Genomic DNA, 24,443 nt, shown 5'->3' with positions numbered 1-24,443 from the left:
TTTTACTCTCATATTTTTAATATCTATATGCTTTAATTCTGCACTGTTGCTTAATAGTTACTATCTCTAGTGAATTATTTCAATTCTTTTCATTCCTGTTTCCCCTTTTACATCTCTTATGTATACTCATGCATGCGTAAGTGTATTGTATAACACAAAATAGAGACTAATATTTATTATAAAGGAAAGAGATAAAATATTATAAGTGCGTGCGTAGACTTTAGAGAAATATTATAGGAATGTGTGCATATTTGTATTATGTTAAATGGAAAAGTGGATAGTAAATTTGGAATGAAAATATTATAGTAAAATATGTATATACAAAATATATGTACCTAAGTAAAAAAATAAAGAATAAAAGTAAAAACGAAAATAACAGTAAGTTGTGGAATTTTTTGTACATTGAGAATAACACTTTTAATTTTTTACAATAAATGATATGGAATAGAAGTAAATGAAAGTCTCAAAATCAAATTGTAAATAATATTCATTCACATTGTTTGTCCATACAATACTTTTTGTTCTTGCACAAATTCTGCCCCAATCAAATTTATTAGTTCTTGATATACTAAAAAATATTAATTTTCTCTATTTGAATATATATTTCGTAATTTATTTAGTGTACACCTTATTACATCTGAGATGTTAGTGACATAAAGTAAGATTTGTTCAGAAATCATACAAATTGTCAACTCGCTATTTCCGAGACGTTCAAATGCATTTTGTTTGCACAAAACTTTAAACTTAATTTGCTTCTGATAAATTTTTTTTAATTTACTAAGTTTTTTGTTGAAACCACAGAATTTTTGTAGGTAGATGCACAAATATGTACTTATATATAAATGTATGTACTCAGCGTGCAAATAAATTGTACAAATATTATAAAGATGAAATATATAAGTATACCAAACAACTTCTATAAGAAATGGGCATATAAATATATATAATTATCCTTGCACACATATGTGAATGTGGAACCATGTAAAATACACATTTTTTATATATGTATTTCTATTATACAGCTAAACAAATAGTTATACAAAGATGCCATATAAGAATATTCAATATAAAAATATTTTGTTTTATTTAAGTGAAGGATTATTTTACAAAACGATCTAAAGATCGGAAAGGGATTTCACTTATTTATTTTTTTTTCTTTATACATACTACTATTTTTTTTTTTTTTTGGCTTACAAGGAAATTTTTAATTCTCTTGGGTGTCTTTTTAGCCTCAACACTTTTTATCATATGCTCCAAGTTTTATTCCTTTTTCTTTTTGCTTACATTCAGTATCCTTATATACATATATTAATTTTGTGTTGTCTTATAATATGTTATAGACTTTTAGATTTTTATTATAATATAATATATTTTGGTAAAAAATAATGTACCTATAATAATATGGTTGTATATTATGCCAAAAAATGTGCGTACCAAGTGAGAAAAATAAGATTGATGTATACGTAATATAAGGCAATTTTATTATTCTTCTTGGTTTTTGTGTTTACCGAAAGGGTTAAAAAACTTTTTATACTTTTTTATTTTTCAAAATTATTTGTATATCCTTTTTCTAAGAAAGTTTTCGTTATAAAAAAAAAAAAAAATATTATATACCACTTATCAGAATATTTTAATAGTCTCCTTATTTATTATTCCAATTTTAAATGTCATAAATAATGAATTTGTGATGAGCTTATCGGAAAGAAAAAACTTTTATTTTACTTTTAATATATTACACAATTTAATATGTAGGGACTATATTTGTAAAAAAATTGTAAATTATAAGGATTTTAAAGAAAAATTATTGAAATTAAAAGATTAGAGGTAAGGTTTTATTAAAAATAAATAATTAAAAAATTTTATTCATGCAGAATATTTATTAATGATCGTTAGTCGCGAAAGTTTCAATTACTTATTTTAATCCTGTTAAATCAATAATAATTTAATCGTGAATATTGTGTAAAAGATAATGAAATTCTTTGAATCTACAATTTTATATCAGATATTGCCAGGCAATGTTCAAGTAGTGGTATTAACATTGTACGTATATAGTGCTGAAATATAATTTTAAATTAGAAGAAAAGAAATTGTACAACAAGATGGAGAGATTATATTTTCCTAAAATGCAAATCCAATGAACAAATTTGATAACAATTCCGTATTATGTAGAAAATTTTAGATATTTTTTACGTAAAAACTTGTTCAAGTCATGCAAAATGAGTAAATTGTTTAGGTTAAAGACTCAAATCAAAATTTGTTTTTCAAAGTATTCATTACTCATGCATTATGTATTCTTTTCGCAGTTTTCGTAATTTTTCCAATATTATACAAGTTGGAAGAATATTAACCTCATGTTAAAAAAATTGTTTCGACAAAATTTTTACTATAAAAATATTTACATATTTAATATATAGAAAATAGGATATTTATGTTGTTACATGCACATAACCATTTATACAGACGCAAAAAGCCACAAGCAAAAAAAAAAACTAATTTTTATTTCTCGCCAGCTAGCTAATAACACAATATTTTTTAGTTAAAAATTTTCATTTTTCTATTAGTTTTTAAAGAACAATGTTAATATTTTAGACATACGTATACATATTACAAGTATATATGAGCATGTGACACAATTTAATATTGGAAACACAAAAGCAAAAATAAAAATAAATACACTGGCATAATGCGACGTAAATATGGGGCATTTTTCAAGGATATTTAAAAAAATATATAGTTTTTTTTGTCTCTGAATTACCATTGTTATTTTTATGTTCATATATATTTTTAATACAAATAGTATCTTCTTAAGTTCTTCTTCTGTTCAAAAAAAAAAACTTTTAACTTATATTTTGTTGTAAAAAACATTAAATTGTATTGAACTCATTTTGAGTTTTTCGAACCTCTTGTATAAATATGCACATACATTTAAACCTTTTTAAAGCTGATCTCCAAGTAAATATCATAAATTTTTTTCAAAAATGTTAATTGAACTACATGATTATGTATAATATGCAAAATATTTGTAACATCATTCATATTTCGTTAGAGTATAGCTTTCTATTAACAATAGTTTCTATATACAAATATTTTGTTAGTTTTTAGATTTGGTTGGTGGAGATAAATTAACAGATATGAGGTTTCAGATGACTTAAAGAGCTGAGAAAGGGCTCGATGGAAATATCTTGAAGGTAGAATTTTGTTTTTACCATACCTCCCTCCCTGAAAACATCGCTATCTGTGAAATAAAATGGAATTGAATTTCGATGGGTGAGCGGTATAGAAGGGAATTTGCCGAAAACGGAGTTTGATTAGGGATCTCAAACACCAAATTCAAACACATATCACACATTATTTTAAATATTATGTATTTTCTAAAATAATTAAATCAAGCATGACTCATAAATACAATTTGCTTTTAAAAATATGAAAAATTAATCAAAACATTAGATTTTCAAAAATGTTGAATACTATATGGAATATTTGTAAAACGAATATTGCAATATAATAATTTTTGTGATTGTAATCCGAAATGTGCATATTTACGTAATTAAACACTTTAATTTGGATCATATACAATTTTTCTTTCAATCTTAAATCTTAATCAATAAAATGTTATAAACAAAATACCCATATGTAAACATTTTTGATTTAATCTTAAAATATTTCTTGTCCAGAAATACAACCATATGTAAGTACTCACACACATAAACATTCATCTAGCCCTAAGGAATTTATATTATACAAAATATTATACATAATTATTTTATTCGAATTTTTATTTATTTATTATTAAACTTTAATGATATCTACAGATTACCTTATGATATCAACGGTAGGAATACCAAATAATCAATTTATTTGCAAATAAATATTATGTAAATGTATACATATTATTATTTACATGCAATATTTATATATTATATAAATGTACATATACAATATTATGTATACATAAATTGAATTTACGAATTATTGATTGTATAAATCAAAATGTAAAAGTAATTTTTCATCATAAATTATTTTATTTTTTTTTTCTTCTCCTCTTCCAAATTTCTTAATATTCTTAATTTATTCAAGCAGAAGCTATAATATGTCTTCTGGTTATACTAAGAGTAAAAATTTATCGATTGAATGATCTAGAAAATTATAAATCCAATTATGATGAAAAAATTTTATTATATTAATATATTATATGTATGTATGTCTACTGTTATACACTATTTATATGTAATATTTTTATTATAGATACATGATAAATAATATTTTCCCAATAAATCGTATGTAGATTAATACAAAAAAAAAAAAAATTATTATTATTTTTATTTTCTTATCATACCAATAATGAAGAGAAAAAAGTAAACTAAAAAGTTTTCGAAAGTGTCAATTGCAAATCATATACATATACTCGTAAAAATCAGAATAAAAAAATTTTTAAATAATATTGATAAATATTTAGCTTTTAAAATACTATTTGAACATACATCCATAAATAAAATACATACACATATACAATACGTTTATAAAATCTGTATTGATATTATCTATTATAGATCCTGAAACTTTGCTTATATGCAATGTAGCTATACATACGAGTACTTATAAAGTGAATCTCTCATATATTCAAAAATTATTATGTAAAATTCATATAAAATAAAATATGTGATGTGCTTGTGTATTTGTGTTTAAGTATATCTTGTATATTTGGTCTTTACTTTCATCTCTCTATTGCATAATGTCAATGTCAATTAAAATTTTCATATATAGAAATTTTCATATATAGAAATTTTATTCCGATATGACATTTTAAATCAGAAATTTTTACAATATCAAAAAGTATAATAATATCAAATCCGTCACGTACACAAAATAGTAATTATAAACACACATAATAATAATCAAATATCAGAATATAATTATTATTTGTGTACAAAATATAAGGATAATGTACTCTTAACGTGATGTATACCATATACGTTTATGTGTGTATATAAATTTGTACGTATATATAATGTGCATATGAAGCTTATATAGCCATGTGCATTTTATGTTTAAAGCTTTGTACAATATCAGCAAAAGTGTTAAAGCAAACTTTATCTTATTTGTTTTGTTAAATATTTATTTAAGTTTATAGATATAAATATATATGTATATGTATATATTTATACTGCAATTTATACATAAAAACTAAATTATAAAATTAAATGAGAAAATATCTACATAATATAGGTACGTATGTGGGTAGAAAAATAAGTGTACATACAATGTATGAGAATTAAAGATGTTTAAAAGTATGCATATTTGTATAGTGTTGAAGTTTAAGTAGTTGTACCCAATATAATAGGATATTCAGGAATTATAAGAGATTATAATAAATATTAAGTTATTTCTTGTTTTACATTTATATAAGATAAGGTCGTATAAGATCTTTAAATACACTAGTTACGTAACAATCAAGAGGAAACCAGTTTTTACATAATGTAGTAGTTGAGTAGTTATTCATACAAATAGATGTTGGATGGCACAAGATTTTTATATGAAAATTAGTTTTTATTCCTATTTAACACGATTTTCATGAAAATTAATGCTTCATTTAGAAACTATCATCAAATACTTTAAATTTATTAATTTGCAGTGTTCAATTCTTATAAAGGAACACAGCAAATTGTATAATTTTTTTTAATAATAATTGTTCAACAACTTATTTTAAATATATGTAAATATGTAAGGTTCTATTGATTTAGGTAAAATTGAAAATCTAGTAAATTAAAATTTTTGACTAAATTTTTAAATTTGGTTGTACGAGTACATAATTAAAAACAAAAAATTTTTCAATTAGGATTTTTAAAGAAATAGCTATAATTTTAAAAATTCCTCACTTTCCAAAACTCACTCTCATAATTCTGTAAAATATTATTATATTTCTTTAAATAAAATATTGTTGAATTAAAAATATAACAAAATTTACCGTTATTATGTTGACTCTTCAGTAAATATACCCTTTAATAATCCTCAATTAAATAGAAATTACATTTAATGTATAATTTAATTCTACTCAATTACTACATAATGTAAAAACTGTATGTATACATACATATAATTCTGACTCCGCATGACACTGTAATAAATTAAAAGTTATTAAAAGAATGACACACTAAAAGCAAATATTTTTTTAATAATATAATTATTGAATTTCATATATTATTAAAATCATATCGCCATACATATGGCCCTGACAAATAACTTCAAAACCAAATATTATGCAATAAACTTGTGTATTTCTATATATAATTTCAGTTAAGGAATTCCTTAAGCAATATTTTCATTTTGAACACACAAATGTATACAAATTTTATTTAAAAAAAAAAATAGTTCTATGTATTTATAAAATGAAATTGATATCAGTTCATGTCCTTTAAGAAAAAGATAACTTTGTATATTTATACAAATTTGTAGGTACATTACATACATATACATTTTTATAATAATAATAATAATAATGATATAACAGTATATAAAAATATTGTATTAAAATTATGCAAACACATGTTGCTTTCTGGTTAAATTTTCCTGTATTCATTTTTTTTTTTTATTTTTTTCCCTCTTTTAAAAATATAAAAAAAATATGAATAAAATATTATCAAAAAAAAAAAAAAAGATGAGAAAATTTTTTTAAAATTTACATAATAAACATAAGATTGTCAAAGCATTTGTATAACTTGGTTTAACATATATTTGGGACATGAAACGACAGTTTCAGTTGTTATAAAAAATCTTGTTTTCTTTCTCTTTTTTAAATTATTTATATTATAAACATACATATATTTTTTATATTCTAAAATTATGTACATTTTATATAGAAAAAAAAATATTTTTAGCACAAAGCAAAAAAAAAACAAACGATTTTAGACTATTCCAACAAAAAGAACACTGAAAACATGAAAAGTTTATAAAAGTTTGTTAAAAAATATTTTGTATTTATGCATATGAAAGCTCCCCTTTTTCCTAACTCGTAATAATTGTCTCAAACATTTTATAAAAAGTTACTATGTAAATACAGTTTTAAGACGGAAACTACTTAAGAATAAGGAAAACTTGTATACGAAAAATAAAGAAAAAATTTTTTTTTTTTTGTCTTTTTTAATAATATTGAAAAGTCCTTAGGAAAAAAATTTCGATTTTGTGTAATTTAATCTTAATTTGAAAACTTTTACTTTTTCTTGAAATATCAAAGATTTTTAGAACAACAATGAATCTAAATTATTTTCTACAATGTGTCATACAAAATAATAAGTTTTATGATTAAAAAAATATTTAACATATTGGATTTTTTTCCTTTATCTATTAGAAAATTTTGTAAGCTTTTCGGTATTCAATTGGAATAACATGCAATTTTTTATAAACTATTTTTGGCAAAGACAGTTTACTTATAACAATAAGTAAATCTCAAATTATCTCATGTTAGTATAACAATAACTTAGGAATCCATAGCTAGAAAATGTTAGAAATAAATATTAACTTGTGTCTCCATTTGAATTGAAGCAAGTACGAGAAGAATTAAGAAAATCCAAGTAGAACAGTTTCAATTCCTTAAAATATTTTTTTTTTATCTTCAATGCATCTTTAATATTAAAGTATAATATTTCAATAAAATATAATAGAAACAGTTTATTCTTGTATATTATAAGAATTATTAAGAAAAAAAAAATTTTTTATAATTGTTAAATAATTTTAAATTTTCTCTACCCTTAAGTATTAAATATAATTATGTAAGGTATGAACTATTTTTTACCACTTATATTTAACGCATGTTTAAATGAATATCCCTGTGTGTTATACTGTATCCGCAATTAACGAGTTATTTTTGTTATAATATACAGGTATATAATATTTTCACTGATAAAAAAATGAAAATTTTTTTAGTTACGCTAATCTAGCCTTATACAGTGTTGTTTACACAATTTTATATCACAAAAAATATTATGTATATTTAGTGAGAATATTTTTACATAAGGCATTTAAGTATGCCCAACTGTATATAATATACATACATATACACATTCTTTATACAAAAAATACTCTAAACAGATTTTTTTTTATTGCCACTTAAAAATGTAAATTCTACATCCTATATGTGTATGTATATATTGTGCCCGTATAAGAATGGTACAAAAAATTCATATTATGCGAATAAAATTGTACGCTATTTTAAATAATACGTACGAATAAATAAAACCTTTTATTATACTTGTTAACAAAAAAAAAAAGAAATTATGTTAAATGTCGTTATTGTTAGGCCTCCGTTTTGGTTTATTTGAAAATTTTGATATATTATGGTGTTTACCTTTAAAAAATATAACTGAGAATCCTTTTTATTACAATGACACATTGGTAAAATTTTTGGATATTACAAATTTTGCAATCCATTTTGAAAGACCTACATATAATGTCAACACAAATTGGAATACACCGTACTTTATAAAAATACCATTTGAAGATGTGACCTTCTTTTGTTGGCATAACGTATATGTTTGTGTCTTGGAGTATAACTTAGAAGATCATTTGAAGATTTGATCAGAACTAAAATGTTACCTTATCGCCGGTTCCTCTCAAGTTTTAACACTATAAGTATTTGACAGCTAATGAACCAATTTTTAAACCAATCTCCTGTTTAGTATACTTATGTATAACAGTTTTAAATTTTGAGATCGAATTGACTTCTCCGCGTTACTTTAGAAATAAGTGAAATTTTTTGAAAATTTTATAATGGATGTTAATTAAATAACCTATCGATTTCTTAAATAATTTAATTACTTGCGCAATGTAACTGTTATACTATAGTATCCAAAGCTTTTTAATTTTTTTTTAAATTGTTTCTGCGTTTTAAATGATTTTAATAGAAAAATTTTCTCTTTTTTACAAAAGTGACCAACAATATTTGTTAATTTTTATCCTACAGTAAGTTGTCAAATTTCTTCAAATCTTACTTGTTTTTTTCTAGACCTGTACAAATATCTACATTTCCACATATATACATGAAAATCTTTCAAACATTTCAAAATTTCATTCTAATTCAGTTGTAATTGTAAACGTCTTAAACATTTATGTCTGTAATTTAATCTATTATATTTATGCTATAATTAACGGTAAAAATGCTATTATTACTAGAAAACCATTATATTTAATTTAATGAACTTAGACGTCTTGATGAAAGCGTTCATTTTTTGCATTTTTTTTATTTTGTTTTCTTTTTTTTTGTTCCCAATGAGAAAAAAAGTTGAATCAAAGTATATAACACAACACACATACACACATCACCCTAAAAATCACTAAATTGAAAGTGGTATATTATGTAATTATGTGAATTTCATTGTACTTCGTATAATTAAATTTGAAAGCACTTGTTACCGAACAAAATTACCATCTACACAATATTATACTTATTTTATTTTGTACTATAATATTAAGTGAATAATGTTACATATCATATTATTAATACACATATTTACAAACTTGGGCAAATAATGTAGGGATATAAAATTGTATAGGGTAAATAAGATTTAGGAAAATTTTTGTATTATAATATTGTTAAGAATTGATAATGAAAACGACAATAAATTAACGAGCAAACACTTGAAATTTTAATGTTTTGTAATTAAAATTTTAATGGAATAAAACACCTAGAGCCAGTAAAAATTTCTAGGTGCTAGACGTGTAGTATATTATTATATTTATATATACAAGTAGAAGAATACTTTAATATATAAGTTAACATTTTTTTTTTCTTAATTTATTTATAAGAAATTATAGTTAAATACAAAATGAAATAGAAATTTTTACCTAGAATAAATTTTAAATTTCTGTAATAAGATCCTTATATCAATAATTTTGTTGACAAAAATTTTAATCGAAAATAATTAAAATTTTAATTATATTAAATTGCTTATTCGTAAGAATATGAAAATTAAAATAAAATTTTTAAAAATGAGAAATGCCCTTATTGTTCATGTTTTGCTTGCGAAAATAAAATTAGACTTTGAAGTTGAAGTAATTGGAGTAGTCCCATGCAATTAAAGTATTAAATTACAATGTCAGTTAATTTTCTATTTTCTGTATAATATGAAATGATGAAATGTGTAGCTATTTCGAATCTTTTATTTTTTTCTATTAGAACTTGATATTTCAAGTTGTAATTTAATAAAATGTTAAGATGTTTGAATATTAAAGAAATTTGCATTTTTTTTCATAAAAGATTCCCTATAAAATCGACCCACTCTATATGATTTGACTAATTTTACAAAACAAAGGAGTTATTCCCTATAATATGTTTAAGAAATAACTTCAATTTTTAGTAAACAGCAAATTCTATAAGAATTTTTTTATTAACCAAAAACTGTTAGTTTCTTTGTTTAAGCAATAACTCTTGGCGGACCACAGGAAATTGTCAGTCACCTGAGTGCTATTTTGATGCATACGCCACTTTCGTGATTTTTGACTTAAGAACACTTTTACAGATTTCCAATGAAGACCTTCCAGAATATGTTATCCGTTTTTCGCTTTCTCATTTAGTTTCATAAATATTCAAATGTTATTTTGATTCACGTCCATTTTCAAATGGATTTGGAACGCATTTTAATGCACATCCAAAATCGTTGGCGTATAGATCAAATTTTCATATAATTTACATAATTTATATTACAATAATTGTTATCTATAAAATAATAATGATTTCTATTTGCTATCTACTTTACTATCTACTTTAATTATTATCTACTCTAATTATTATCTAGAATAATATCTTAGCCGAGTATCCAAAAGGAAACATAAAATCAGTCTCTGCTTTGTTAAGCATAACTCAATATTCTTAAAAAATATTGTACGCGCACAATTTGGAACATTTTTTATAAAGAAATATTTAATAAATTGTAAATAGTAGAGTACGAAAATAATTTTTATTAAAAACTTTTTTGTTACTTTGACAAAGTACAAAATATTCTCTCATATTTTACAACTGCTTTTGTATAGACGGAAATAATAGAAACTATTTCTGTCATTTTTCATTACTGAATTTTACTTTGAGCAATTTAAGTAACGATTTTTTACAAAAAAAAGAAATCCTCATAATAGAGCGAAATGTTACGTCATGCGATCAATTAAATATTTTTTGTTTGAAAAAAAATTTAATAAACACAAACAAACAAACCCAATATTTTAAGAAAATATTCTTCAATATTCGTTATTATTTCCGGTAAAAGAACCATCATCAACAGAAACTGTTTAAAAAGTTTTAAATTTTCCCATTTTAAAAATCATTAAGAGGCAACACTAACAAAACAATAGAATTAATTATTACGGAAATTACAATTCTTTTTAACTATTTAAAGTTAAAATTAAATTGAAAATGCAATAAATATTTTTCTATTTTATAAAAGTAAAAAAATTAATGTAAAATTCATAAATTTTAAAAAAGGACTGGATTTGTGAAACATTAGCATTAAGTCATTCTTCATTCTGCTGTACCGTAATAGAATTTTACGAAAAATAATTGCTGTTTTTCTCATTTACTGTGTCCTTTTTGTGATTTTTGAAATATGTATACATCTTCTTCGATAAGTTTTTATAAATAAAATTTTAGATAATTCTAAGTAAAGCAAATGTAACAGATTTTAAATACATGCTAAACTAAATTATGACAATATTATTCTAGCACAAAAAAATTTGGAAGAGGAATTTGAATTTCTAAAATTTTTAATGACTTTTTAACTCCCTCTTAAGATAACGATTTTGAAGTTGTACGAAAATTTCAGATTGCTTTTTTTAGTGCCAAAAATTTCAGAATTTGAGCTAACCCCGTAGAAATTAAATCTTTTAGATATGGAAATAAGTTTTTTTATTTCCGAACTCATTTTACCATATAGGGTTCCTAAATTCACCTGCACTATCAAATCCAATTATAATTTGAAAGTTTTATAAAAACATGTTTGTTTTTTTTTTATTAATATTATGAAAAATTTTAATAGTTTCCTTAATAACATTAAATTTTTTAATACTATGCCCTTATGTACACCAATAATAAATTTCTTATACTAAAAAATATATGGCAATCGCAATAAATTTTACTAAGCAATTTCCTTTTCATATCTTCATTTTTCTGTTTTGATTAAATAAACATTGTTAAAATAATAATTAGTGTTAATAAATTTGATGATTGTATTAAATTCAATTTTATAACGTTTAATATAACCTTATACATATTTCTTATTTTATAATATCTGATTAACATTGTATTACTTTATATACCATTATTATTATTATTATTGTTATTGTAAATATATGATATATAAAATGTATGTTTAGGTATCTGTATATTGTCTAATATGAAAACATAAATGTGGGATCCTGGTTGGTATAAAAATTATTTTAGAAAAACAAAAAATCTTATATAGGACCAGAGTGTATGTACTCGTATAAAAACTCTTACGTCAATATTATTTAACCTTATATCCATTAAATAACACATCATATTATTCCGAAATTGCCAACATCTGCACTTAATGTCTTTGATTATTCCTCATCATTTTTGTTCTTTTTTTTTCTCTTTTACAACTTCCTCTTTTTCTTAATAATTTTTTTTTATTTTATTTTATTTGTTTTACATATTTTTATACGTATACATTTACATACATTTTGTGTTTACTATTACAACACATATTGTGTACTTAAAAGGAAAATCTACATCGTATTAATGTGTTTATATAATATACGTGCATGTAGGTGTAGTTTAAATCCTTATGTATATTGGATCTGATTAAAAGACAAAAATACTTGCTGTCAAAGCTTAACAACCATCAGCAACTTTTTATATGTCATCAAAAGAAATCGGTAATAAGATAAAAAAAAATAATAATAAAAAAAAAAACAGAAATATATAAAACACAAAAATAAATAAATAAAATGAAAAGTTTTTCCTACATTAAAATGTACATAATGTGTACAGTATGTGTACAATGCTTTAGGATAGTATCAGAATAATTTCAAAGCAACTTTGAGATACTATTGATTGAGTTTCTTGTAAAATTAAATTATAAGCTCTAACTTAAAATTTGAACGGTGAACTATACTTACAACAACTGTACTTATATGTGATATATCCGGTACATAAAATATTTTGAATTAAAGCTAAAAATCTAATTCTTTATTCTAGGATTTTTTAAGAAATTATTTTAAATCAAATGTTTAGAGTTCAATCTCCTATTTTATATTGATTTTGTAAATTTGTAGATTTGCACAACGGGGGCAACAGTGCACCGTTATATTGATTTTATTCTGATTATCACTTAGAAGTATTGAGAATCCTAATGTTATCTTAAAAGACCGGCCTGAAAGCTAAATTTGTTAATAAATACAATATTAAATTTCTCTCAAACAAATTCCTTTTAACAATTAAATTGAGGAAAACCATAATATTTTGACCACCTCTGCTTCATAGTATTTTGATAGCTCTGTTGTGTATACAATTTTTCATTGTTATAATATTTGTTAAAATGAAGTATGAAATAAAACGGACAAAAACGGCTTCTTTCCTATTGTTTAAAATATAAAAATTTCTTAAATTATTTAATATTATTTTAATTTCCATTGGATATCCGCAATCAACAATTTAGAGCTATAATATTTCGTCTTTTATATTATTTCCGATTAAGAAGCCGAATTATTATGTATAATAGAATTTTAAAGCATGCATCTAACTCATAAACTTTAATCTGTTATCATCTGTACAGTTAATGACTTTTATATTTATAATACCTTCATTATTAGTTGAAAGTCATCAAGTATTGGTACATTCTTCTTTTGTACACATATTTAGTCAATTCCCTGTTATGACAAATTTCATTCGATTATACTGCGGTTTAAAAATTAATATCGCACAAAAAATTCAATTATTTCAATTTAAATTGTCATTTATTTTCTCTTTTTATATAACGTGAAGCTTATAGGTGGAATAACAACTTTAATATGTATATACTTCGTATGTACGTCGTCGTGTACATTTAAAAGGGGAAGAACAAAAATAAAAGAATATTTCCTTTTTACCTCAATCATTATTTAGATAACTATATTGATTTGAGATTTAATATCCTAATAAAGGACTGATGTATACGAAACCGAACAATACGCTTATATAAACAGGAAAGCGTAGGACCAAAAAAGAAAATAGGCATATAAAAATAAAATATACAAAAAAAAAGGAAGTTTCTATTTCAAGAAAGGAAGCTTTTGTCTGCTTAGGATCCGTTGCGATATTGTCCTTCATATTTTCCTTTAATGAAATGAAAATATTATCGTTATCCTTTCGTGTCCCATTTTACCTCCCAGTTTTTATTTCTTCTAATGTGTATGTTTTGCGGTCTACTTGTTGTATTGTTATCTTTATCCTTATAGGTTTTATTATCTTGTTTCTTATTTTGTTTTGATTAAATTTTCGAAAACTTACTTCCAGAATGATAGAAAATTGAAGAATAATAACAACAAGAGAACATTGTGGTAATTGATATAAAGAAAAAAAATCTTTTCCGTAATTTGTTTCCCTTTTTCTTATACATATTTGATTATCCGTAATAATGTTTTTAACGTTTTTATACTTTTTATGTTTGTATTGTTGTTTTTGTTTTTCTTTTTATTATTAGCAACAAACATGCAATTGTCAATTTTTTTTCCATTTTATTTTGTTTATTTTATTTAATTTCATGTTCAATTCAATTTTGTTCGAAACCCTCATATTTCCTTAGTGTCTCTTGTCAAATTCATATTATGAAAATTAGGATAAAATAAGATGATGAAAGAAAAAATCCTAACCGATCCCACCAACCAAAACTCAATTTACTTATTGTATATTGGATGTTGTTTGGCGGGCTAAAATATTATCGATCGCAATACATACAATAAGGAAGACTACGTGATGCCGCCCAATTGTTCCTGTACAGGTTTAGACGATAAAGTACTTCTATATGGTAGGAAAGCGTAAATCAACCATTTTCAATGAGATCAGCTGCACACACAGCTGATTCGATTTAATGTTTTTTTATGTTTTAGTTTACTTTATTTATGTCATTAGAGTAGTCAACTTGTGGCATATATTAAATCTCGCTATCTAGACTATTACTACAGTTCAATTTTGTAGTGATTTCTAAATTTATTAATGGCTTCATTTTTATGCAGCTTTTCATTGATAAGCACAGAAGCAGATTGCCTGCTAAAGAATTGACATAATCCGAACTGAAAGCTAAAAAGAAAAATTATTTTGAATCTCCATTTTAACAAAATATATTCAAAGCTCTCTTAATGCTTATCTATTAAGGAGTTAAGGTGGAATTCACCTTAAATTTCATATGATGCTTATCATTAAATAATCTGAATGGCTCTTAAATAAATGAAAATAAATTCGATTAAAATACACTGATCTCATCATATTTTTGTAACAGGAAGGGACAAAAATCAGTATTTTTATGCCTAACATTTAATTCTACTAAACTTTAAATTACACTATTGAGATTTTGATTTTTTTGTTAACAAACCTTAAATACACATTGTAGTTTAATGCTGATGACTACTTCTTAAAAGGTTAAAAATAGATTTTTTGTAAAATAAATGAAAGTTATAAAAATTTCACATTCTGAGTGTAATAAGATTTTCATATTTTTGGATATTTTGGTTTTATTAAAGTAATATGGAATTTACCTTGTTATAGTAATGTTTTTTATGCAAAAAATATCAAAAATGGTGTGCAACACTGATAATATTATTTAATAGTAAAATAATTTATATAAATTTTAATTAAATTTGTTTTATACTACAAAGTGTATTTATAACATTTTTGATTACAATACTCACAAATTACGCAATAACAATGGTTAACTCCAAAAATTTCAAATTCGATAATAAATAAAATACTTGATATGCAATATTATTGTTCATTAATTAACTACACTTTGGTATTTAAATATAAATTAATGCATTAAAAAATATTCTAATTGAAATTTAATTATTTATTATTTTGTTTACAATTATAATTAAAATTGTTTACGTTTTACCATAAAATATGGTTAATTATAAATGATATCAAACTATTGTTTTTTTAGTTTAAATTTTAACTATAAATTTGGTGTGAATTCACATGGTAACTTTAATGTTCAATAAATACTACCTATATGGAAGTACATAATACACAATCAACTAATAATTTACAAAGAGGAGATTTATATTTATTATAGTATTCAATTTTAAACCATTTAATTTTATCCCAAAATAATAATTGCAATAATAATAAATTTTATCAATTTTTAATGTTAAACCTGTGAAATTTTTATTTATTATGACAAACAATACACTTAATTTTACAATAACATTATATTTGTACGTATAGATACGAGCTCGTATAACAAATATAACAAAATATTCCCTTTAAATAAATTATATTTTCTTATACCTTATAGAATGGTTTGCACAAAAATACAAAACAAAATGGAAAAACAAAATATGTCACATTTTAACTAATTGTATTCTATAAATGTCTAGACTCATTTACCTTAGTAATAAAGTTGATACGAATATACAATTGTGATATACTAATATTTTTGCTAAATATATATGTATATTAAATGTAAGAATATATTTATAGCGTATCTATATTATATTCGCAAAATAATTTTATCTAGATTTTCCGAAGTGTTTTAGGAAGAAGAAAAAAAATATACAGTGAGTACTCAATATAATAATAAAATAGTTATTGAATATTTATAAACGTCTCATGTAAGTGAGTTTGTTTAAGTTTCCCAATTTGAAATGAATATTTTCTTACGTACGGGCATTCCCCACCACCAGACGATACTTAAGTAGAATTTCTTGAAATTAAATAATTTTCGAAAAAATAAATTAAAAGTGTAACAATAAAAATCAAATAAGTATTGGAAAATCAACACATTCATTAACAAAAACTTTTCGAACTAAAAATGTCATTACTGTATACTCTTTAGCATTTTTCAAAAAAAAAAAAAAATTCGAAAAAAAAGTTCATATTAGTTTCTGTGTGTCGGTCAATTCTTCCGTGAACATATTTAAAAAATTTCTACACCCTTGAAAATAGAAAACTGGAATTTCATAAGTATATAGATTTTTATACTCCCAGACGATAATTTTAATAATTTTATATTAATTTTAGATTATAATAAAAAGTTTATTTTGTTAGAAAAACAATTTTTCATCTGTACACCGTCTTAAATTTTCGGTTCTAGAAATTTGAAAAATTTAAATTTTTGGCACCAAAAATTTTCCGATACTGCAATTTTTTCCAAATTATTATAAATATGCAGAAATCTAACGATGTATGCCATGCTGTAAAAATAATATTTTTTTTCTTAACACACGCAAATAACCTTTGAATTCGAGCATTATGTTAATGCCTCTTTGAATTTTTTTTTGTCTCATCCTAAATATATGCAATTTTTTTGTATATGAATGAAAGTAATTTTAACAAGATTATTTTTAAAAACAGTATTTGCACTTGTGGAAACGAAAAGTGCTACATTACAAACCATTGATTTGACCTAACTTTATTTTCATTATCCACCATTTTTTTTTCATTATTATTTCTGCAAATATTACGGAAATTTATGTTAAGAAAGATGCTATGAAATTTATTTTTAATTCGGTCACTTACTTTTTATGCTTTTTATAATCGTATACTTTATGTTTTATTATTATTATTGTTATTATTTTTATCATTTCATTTTTGGCCATTAGCCAATATAGTTCGTTTTAAATACTAAAGCGACCGAACAACTGAACTAGAGCAGTGAAAATATGACAAAGTGTGTTTTGTTTTTTTCCATTATCTATCTGTTTTCCTTTATTGTTTTAATCATTTCTTGTCTCAGTATTTTCGCAATGGAGCAATTTTACTTAAATACCTATTATATAATGTGCCTAAATATAAATTTTTACAAATATACCAACATGTATGTACATATCTATTTCTTGGTTTTTATATATTATTTGATTTGAGAATATTTATTTGTTCTTCATTTTACTTTATTATTTGGCGTTTTGTTTTCTCATTTTATATTTCTTTAATATTGGCTTTATTTTTATAGATCCTTGGTTGGAGAAAAGACAAATAAGGGGGAAAAAAATGAAAAGAATTTCCAGGTCTATTAATTTCAATTGAATTATGAAAGTGACATTGATTAATTTTATGTCCCAATTTTAGGATAAAATTACGAAAAAAAAAGGAAAAATAAAAAATTAAGGAAAATAATGAAATTAAATATAAATATGTATTTTGTATGTATGTTTTTTTTATGTGGAATGTACGCACATACATATGTATATATTAATGAATAAATAATAAAATATAAAATTACTTTATTTTATTGTACAAAATCGAAATTTTAATCTTTGAAAAATTGCTCAATTAATTTTAAAAAATAAAATCATTGATTCCAGCTAATATTAAAGAATTGTACAATGGACATTCACAATGAATTTATACATAATTAAAAAATTAGGTTACGACTAATTTCAGATACCAATTTCAATTTCGAAAAGAAATTTTATATTAATTTTATATAAATTCTTCGATGTTACATAAAATTTCTCAAAAATTTTTACAAATTCTCATAAAAATTTTAAATCATAGCGGAAAAAACAAACAATCATTTCTCTCACACTACAGCAACCATTGTAAATATTGAACCAGTTAACATCTACGATTTTATTTTGAGGACGGAAAATTTTCAACTTTTTGCGAAATTACTCAAAGAGAGATACAATCAAAGACACTTAGTATATTGAATTTTCCTATAGCGAGTTTTTGCGAAAAATTACTGTATATTATGTAAACTGCATAATATGTACATATACTGTATATACTCGTATATATGTAATATATACGAATAATATTGTCTGAAAACAAAGCCAAATAAATTATGAAAATATTGCCAAAAAATAATTTTTCACTTTAAATAATTTTTTTTATTAATAATTATTTTATTAAATTGATATTTGTGGTATTTACTGCACAGTAACCTTTAAAAAAACAATTATATTATTAATTAATTAATTTTAATTATCTTTAAAACTTATACCATTACGAAAATTTAATATATTAAATTTTTTGAAGATAATAAATTATAACAAAATATTTTAATTAAATTATTTCAAAATAATTAATAATTTAATTAAAATAAAAATTTTATTTACATTTTTTTTATTTTTGTACATACAAAATCTATTCTTCAATTGGCATTACAATCTAATATAGATCTAACAAAATAATATATTATGTAAAGTACGCATGAAAAGTGAAAATATTTCATATTATATATAGATTCGAATTATAAAATTAATTCATATATGATAGATTAAATTGATATCGTAAATTGAAAAATAGAAAATAAAATTTGTGTTGCCGATTCTAAAATTTGAATATCTGTGTCATTTGACGTCATTATTCCAGAATATTTTAATAAAGGTTGAAGTTCAATATTTTGAAATTGAAAAAGACAATGAAATTTTAACCTACTACCTATTAAAGTATGGTCGACTCAAATAGATTTTCTCACAAGATTCACAAGTTTCTAAAGAAAAGCCCAACAAAATTTCAAATTGAATTGATTATTGTAGCATTCCAAAATAATATTTCATATTTATAAACTGTTTACAGTTCATAATTTTCAAGTTTTTTATACTTTTACAAACTACCCATTCAAGTCTTTCATACTTTTCAGAAAGTAGTCCAGAAGAGAACACGAATGTAGATAAAGGCGAAGTTGCGTACAATACAAATTGAAAGAGATTTTCCACTCTCTTTTATACAAAAATATGTTTTACATTTCTGAATTTAAATACAGCGGGCTTTTTAATTGAATATGTGTGAGAAATAATGGAAACTTTCAATTTCAGTGGCTATCTTTTATAATGGTTTACCTACAATAATATTTTTGTTCCCATAAATTATGTATGTAGATATTTTAAATATCTATACATATGAAAATTTACGCATATCCTTTACGGTAATGTTAAAATTTATTTTATGCAGTAAATTTTATTTAAAAATGTTGCAACAAGAATTCATGGTCCTTAATTATCTTGTAAAGAATAGTTTGTATTTAAGATTATAACAGGATAACTTGATAATTTTTTTTTCTTTGGAAAAAGATGTGAAAAAAAAACTGGTATACGCATAATATCATACCAATATATTCATGCTAATATAAAAATATTGAAATAAATGTAACACGGTATACAATATAAGCACTATACATAAATATGTTTGGAGTGTGCAGGAGAAAAATATTAAGAGAAAAATATAAAACCAAATTGACTGGAAAATTAGGTTAATTGGCAAAACTTAAAAGTAAATTATATAAAAAAAAAATTATTTTTTTTTTCTTGTATCCTAAGTATCCTTGTTTCGATATTTTATAATTTTTGTCGACTTTTTTGTTTTTTTTTTGTTATTTTTATTTCAATGAAAATATCTTTGGAATTTGTTTTTTTTTTTGACCTTACCAAAAACTTGTTTTATTAGATTTTGTAGAAGGAAAAAACGTGTACAAAGTATTTTTCCATTTTAGTTATTTAGTATCCAAGATGTATTTAAATTAGAAAATTTTGTTATAAAACTTTTATTCTATCACATTTTTAAAAGTTATTTTGTTTTTCTCTTGAACAACCCTTAGAAAACAGATGTTGACTAATTAGGATATAAGAGTGTGAGAGCATAGAAAAAAAAAATTTTGAAAAGTTTAAATTGGGTTAAGTTGAATAAAAATTATTTTGTAAAATTTTTATATCATTCGTTAGCGATCAGGCTTTGTTATAATAGCTTTTGCTTTGAGTTATGAAGAATATCAGAAAACTTAGCATAAATTAAGTAATCAAATGAAGTAAATTTAATCACTCAATCTCACAAATGTACTCATAATATATTCCTGCTTAAAATAAATAATATAGAATTGTTTTAGTCGTGGCTGTTCGTTCATTCGATAACACAATAACACAAAACCGAAAAAAGCAAAAACACTACCGAAATATCAGAAATTGTTTCGTTTCTGATAAGAGCGGCTTCTATTACAATTGAACCAAATTGAAACAACAGATTCAGGTACCGGGAGTGAAACTCAAAAAGATTATTTAAGAAGATATTAATGAAAAAATTTGTACGCTTATACAAAACTACAATACAATATTAAATCCTGAATTTTATATTGACTGTTTTTACTTACATATTTTGATAATAATGACTCCGAGTTCTGAGGAAGGAAAATATCCTTCATATTTTAATTACTTTAATTATTGTTTCGCATTAAAAGTTTATTCAGAAGGGGACCGCGTTGGAATCTTTTCGGTTTTCTTTTTCTTTTGCTTGGATTTTTATTTTTGATGAATTCGAAATAATTTTTAAATTGATTTCTTTTAATCCTGTTATAACATTTTATTAATTTTAATTTAATAAGGAAGAAACCCTTTATTTTTCTTTTTTTGCTTCAAGCAAATGAAAGTGAAATAATGACATGAATGATCCAAAATTTTCTTTTTTTTTCTGAATTAATTTAATTTTATTTTTTCGTGGTTAAAATTTTTTTTAATCATTTTAGAATATTAAAGTCAAAAATTTAAATTCTTACTAATTTTAGATTATAAAAAATTTTTAAAACCTGAGCAAGCCGATTTTATTAGTGTACAGATTATGTCATTACTTCAATATAGAATTCATAAATTCAAAAAATATTTAATTCTTTTTTATAATTAACAAAATTAATAATTAATACTTTTATTTTCAGGTTAAATCCAGAAAAGAACACATTCGACTCTCGAAAATTCCCAATATAAATGGGCACAAAATGAAATCAATAATTTTTGTTATGGAATTTGATTTTTTTAAACGCTTATTGAACGCTTTAATTAAACAATTTTGTTGATTTGAAAAACAATATCATTCAACTATATATTAGAGCGGTGATATCTAAACTATAAACTGGAATTATGTTGGAGAATTTAAATTTAATAGAAACAATTATTAGTTCTGAAAATTCAAGTATACAAAATATTAAAAAATCTCATCTTAAACGTAAAATAGACAAAAAATTTCTATTAAGACAAATTGACGTAATGAAAACAAGAAGAAACTCTCCAAATCAAAATAGCATTGACATAGAATATCATATAAATAATAAAAATAAGGATAACAATAATGATACTGTAGATATGCGATCACAATTTCAATCACAATGTGATGATAACAGTAGGAATGAAAATAAATTTAGAAAAGAAATACTACCAAACGCAGAAATATTTCAAACAAGATTTGTAACTATGCCAAAACAAGTGGAAACAACTGATATTATTGATATAGGAATAAAGGAAAGGAAACAAAATGATAAATTTAATAAAAAGAGAAATCGAATTTTAACAGATGAAATAACAACATCAAGAAGATGGGCCATAAAGCATCTGTTAACGATTTTAGTGATATTTGTGTATAATACTATGAACCTGTGTAATGGTAAGTTTTGTATGAGTACCGTTATATAATATACAGTCGAAATATTAAAATCATTTAATGTACATTATAATATGTAATGTATATTAAATAATTTGTGCTACAAACTGACTCAATATTTATTATGGTATAAGTTTTAAAGGAACACAAATTTTCTTGTAAATTATTTCAAAGTATAAAAGTCTCATATTATAAAAATATATTCCCTTTGACATAAATTCTTTATAAAATATCTAAAAATTGCTAATTCTTTAGAACTTTTTCAAAAATATTGCAATACAAATTAGTTGGGTATATAAAATAAAATTTATTGCTGTACATTACAATATAAGTATAACATTAATAGAGTTCTCTTTTCATAACAAAGCCGCTGGTAGATTTTATAATGTAGCTTACTTTATTAAAATTTTAAGGAAGACAGCTAATGGAAAAACTATAATATTAATTCTAAAACCTTATATTTGACAAGACGTCGTAAAATTTTGAACTAGCGCCTTCTTTATATTGGGAACACAAAAATATCCTTCCTTTTTTAAAATTTTTGAAAATTTTAAATAGATAATTTCAATTTGTAATTAAACGGCCGAAAGAAAAATTCTGATATAGGTGAAAGAGAGTGAAAAACGAGTATATGCCATTGATTCCATAAATGAAAAAATTATAAATTAAAAATTTTCTGTACCAAAGAAAGTTGTGATAAGGCAAAACTCACAAAGAAATCTGATGTTTAAAAAATCTGCCTATTGCAGTGTAAAAAAACGATTGCTTTACAAAATAACATGCATACATACTTTTATTAAAATTTTACAATTTATAATTTATTTTATTGGATATATTAAGGCCTTTTCCGCTTATGTTAAATTATTATTTAAATTTTCTTTATACACATACATAAATGAAATTCTACTTACTGTAAATGAAAAATTTAAAACAGAACTCGTTTTGTAAAAGAAAAAAAAAAATTTCTGTTTTTTTAATTTTTTGTGTTTGATACTCGTAACAACCTCTCGTGTGACTTTGATTTTCCTTTCATTATTTCATTTTCGCGCCCTCTACATTTTTGAAAGCTATTTCGCGCGCTTCATAAAAGATCAACACTTTCAAAAATAAGCCAGCTCGTTTTTTCACTTATTTTAAGTTTTTGTTTTGTTGCTCATTTTACAATTTTTATATACGTATGTATGTATGTGTACATACATATTATAATATTTACACGTACCTACAGAATATTTTAACAATAATAAATGTTTGTATATTTGTTTTTTTTTTTTTTGCGCTATGAAAGTCAAGTTTTTTCTGTATTATTGTATGGTTGGTTAGTGAAAGAAAAAACAATTACAGTAAGTGTGGCAAAATAGTTGTCACAAAGAGTAGAAATACACAAAAAAAAAAAAAATTATTAACATGAAAACAGAACAACAACGGCAATAAACAACTTTAAAGATGTGAAACCATAAAATGTGGAATTCATTTTTATTTAAATAAATTGCTTTGTGAAAATAAATACTGAAAATAACTTGAAAAATAAATGGGTATAGAGAACAAGCATTTTACATTGAATCAAGTAGAAAACAAAAAAGTTAAATGCATAGCTTTTAGGCAGATGTTATGTAATAAAATTAAAATTATGTTTACTGTACGTTCATAATGTAGACATGTTTAAAAAGTCAAACCCACTTCCCACTTAAATGTCTCAAAACTGTACATGTACTGTATAATATGGCATCTAGCGGTATCACAACGGGCCGAATTAAACTTAGTGTATCCTCTAATAATATTGGCAACTTCTAGTGAAAAACTTTAATGGAATTAGTAAATATTGTTGACATTATTAATATTTGACTAATATGAGGTACGGCACATAGGTGATATTATTTTTCGGAAT

At 23.0% G+C, this 24,443-nt stretch overlaps 1 protein-coding gene across 1 annotated transcript in view; it reads left to right on the top strand.

Annotated features, from left to right (window-relative positions):
- The window catches only part of LOC129618503 (neural cell adhesion molecule 2-like), a 104,414-nt gene that overhangs the window by 40,901 nt on the left and 39,070 nt on the right, over positions 1-24,443 (top strand). The window contains exon 2 of the mRNA XM_055533298.1: positions 21,840-22,561. Coding sequence (XP_055389273.1) covers positions 22,042-22,561 — 520 coding nt within the window. The 5' untranslated portion in view covers positions 21,840-22,041. The remainder of the gene's footprint in view (positions 1-21,839; positions 22,562-24,443) is intronic.

This window comes from Condylostylus longicornis, unplaced genomic scaffold (genome assembly GCF_029603195.1).
Source record: "Condylostylus longicornis isolate FDR11 unplaced genomic scaffold, ASM2960319v2 ptg000008l, whole genome shotgun sequence".
NCBI classification, from domain to species: domain Eukaryota; kingdom Metazoa; phylum Arthropoda; class Insecta; order Diptera; family Dolichopodidae; genus Condylostylus; species Condylostylus longicornis.
The sequence above is the reverse complement of the archived record's forward strand: the minus strand, read 5'-3'. Positions and strand labels throughout refer to the sequence as shown.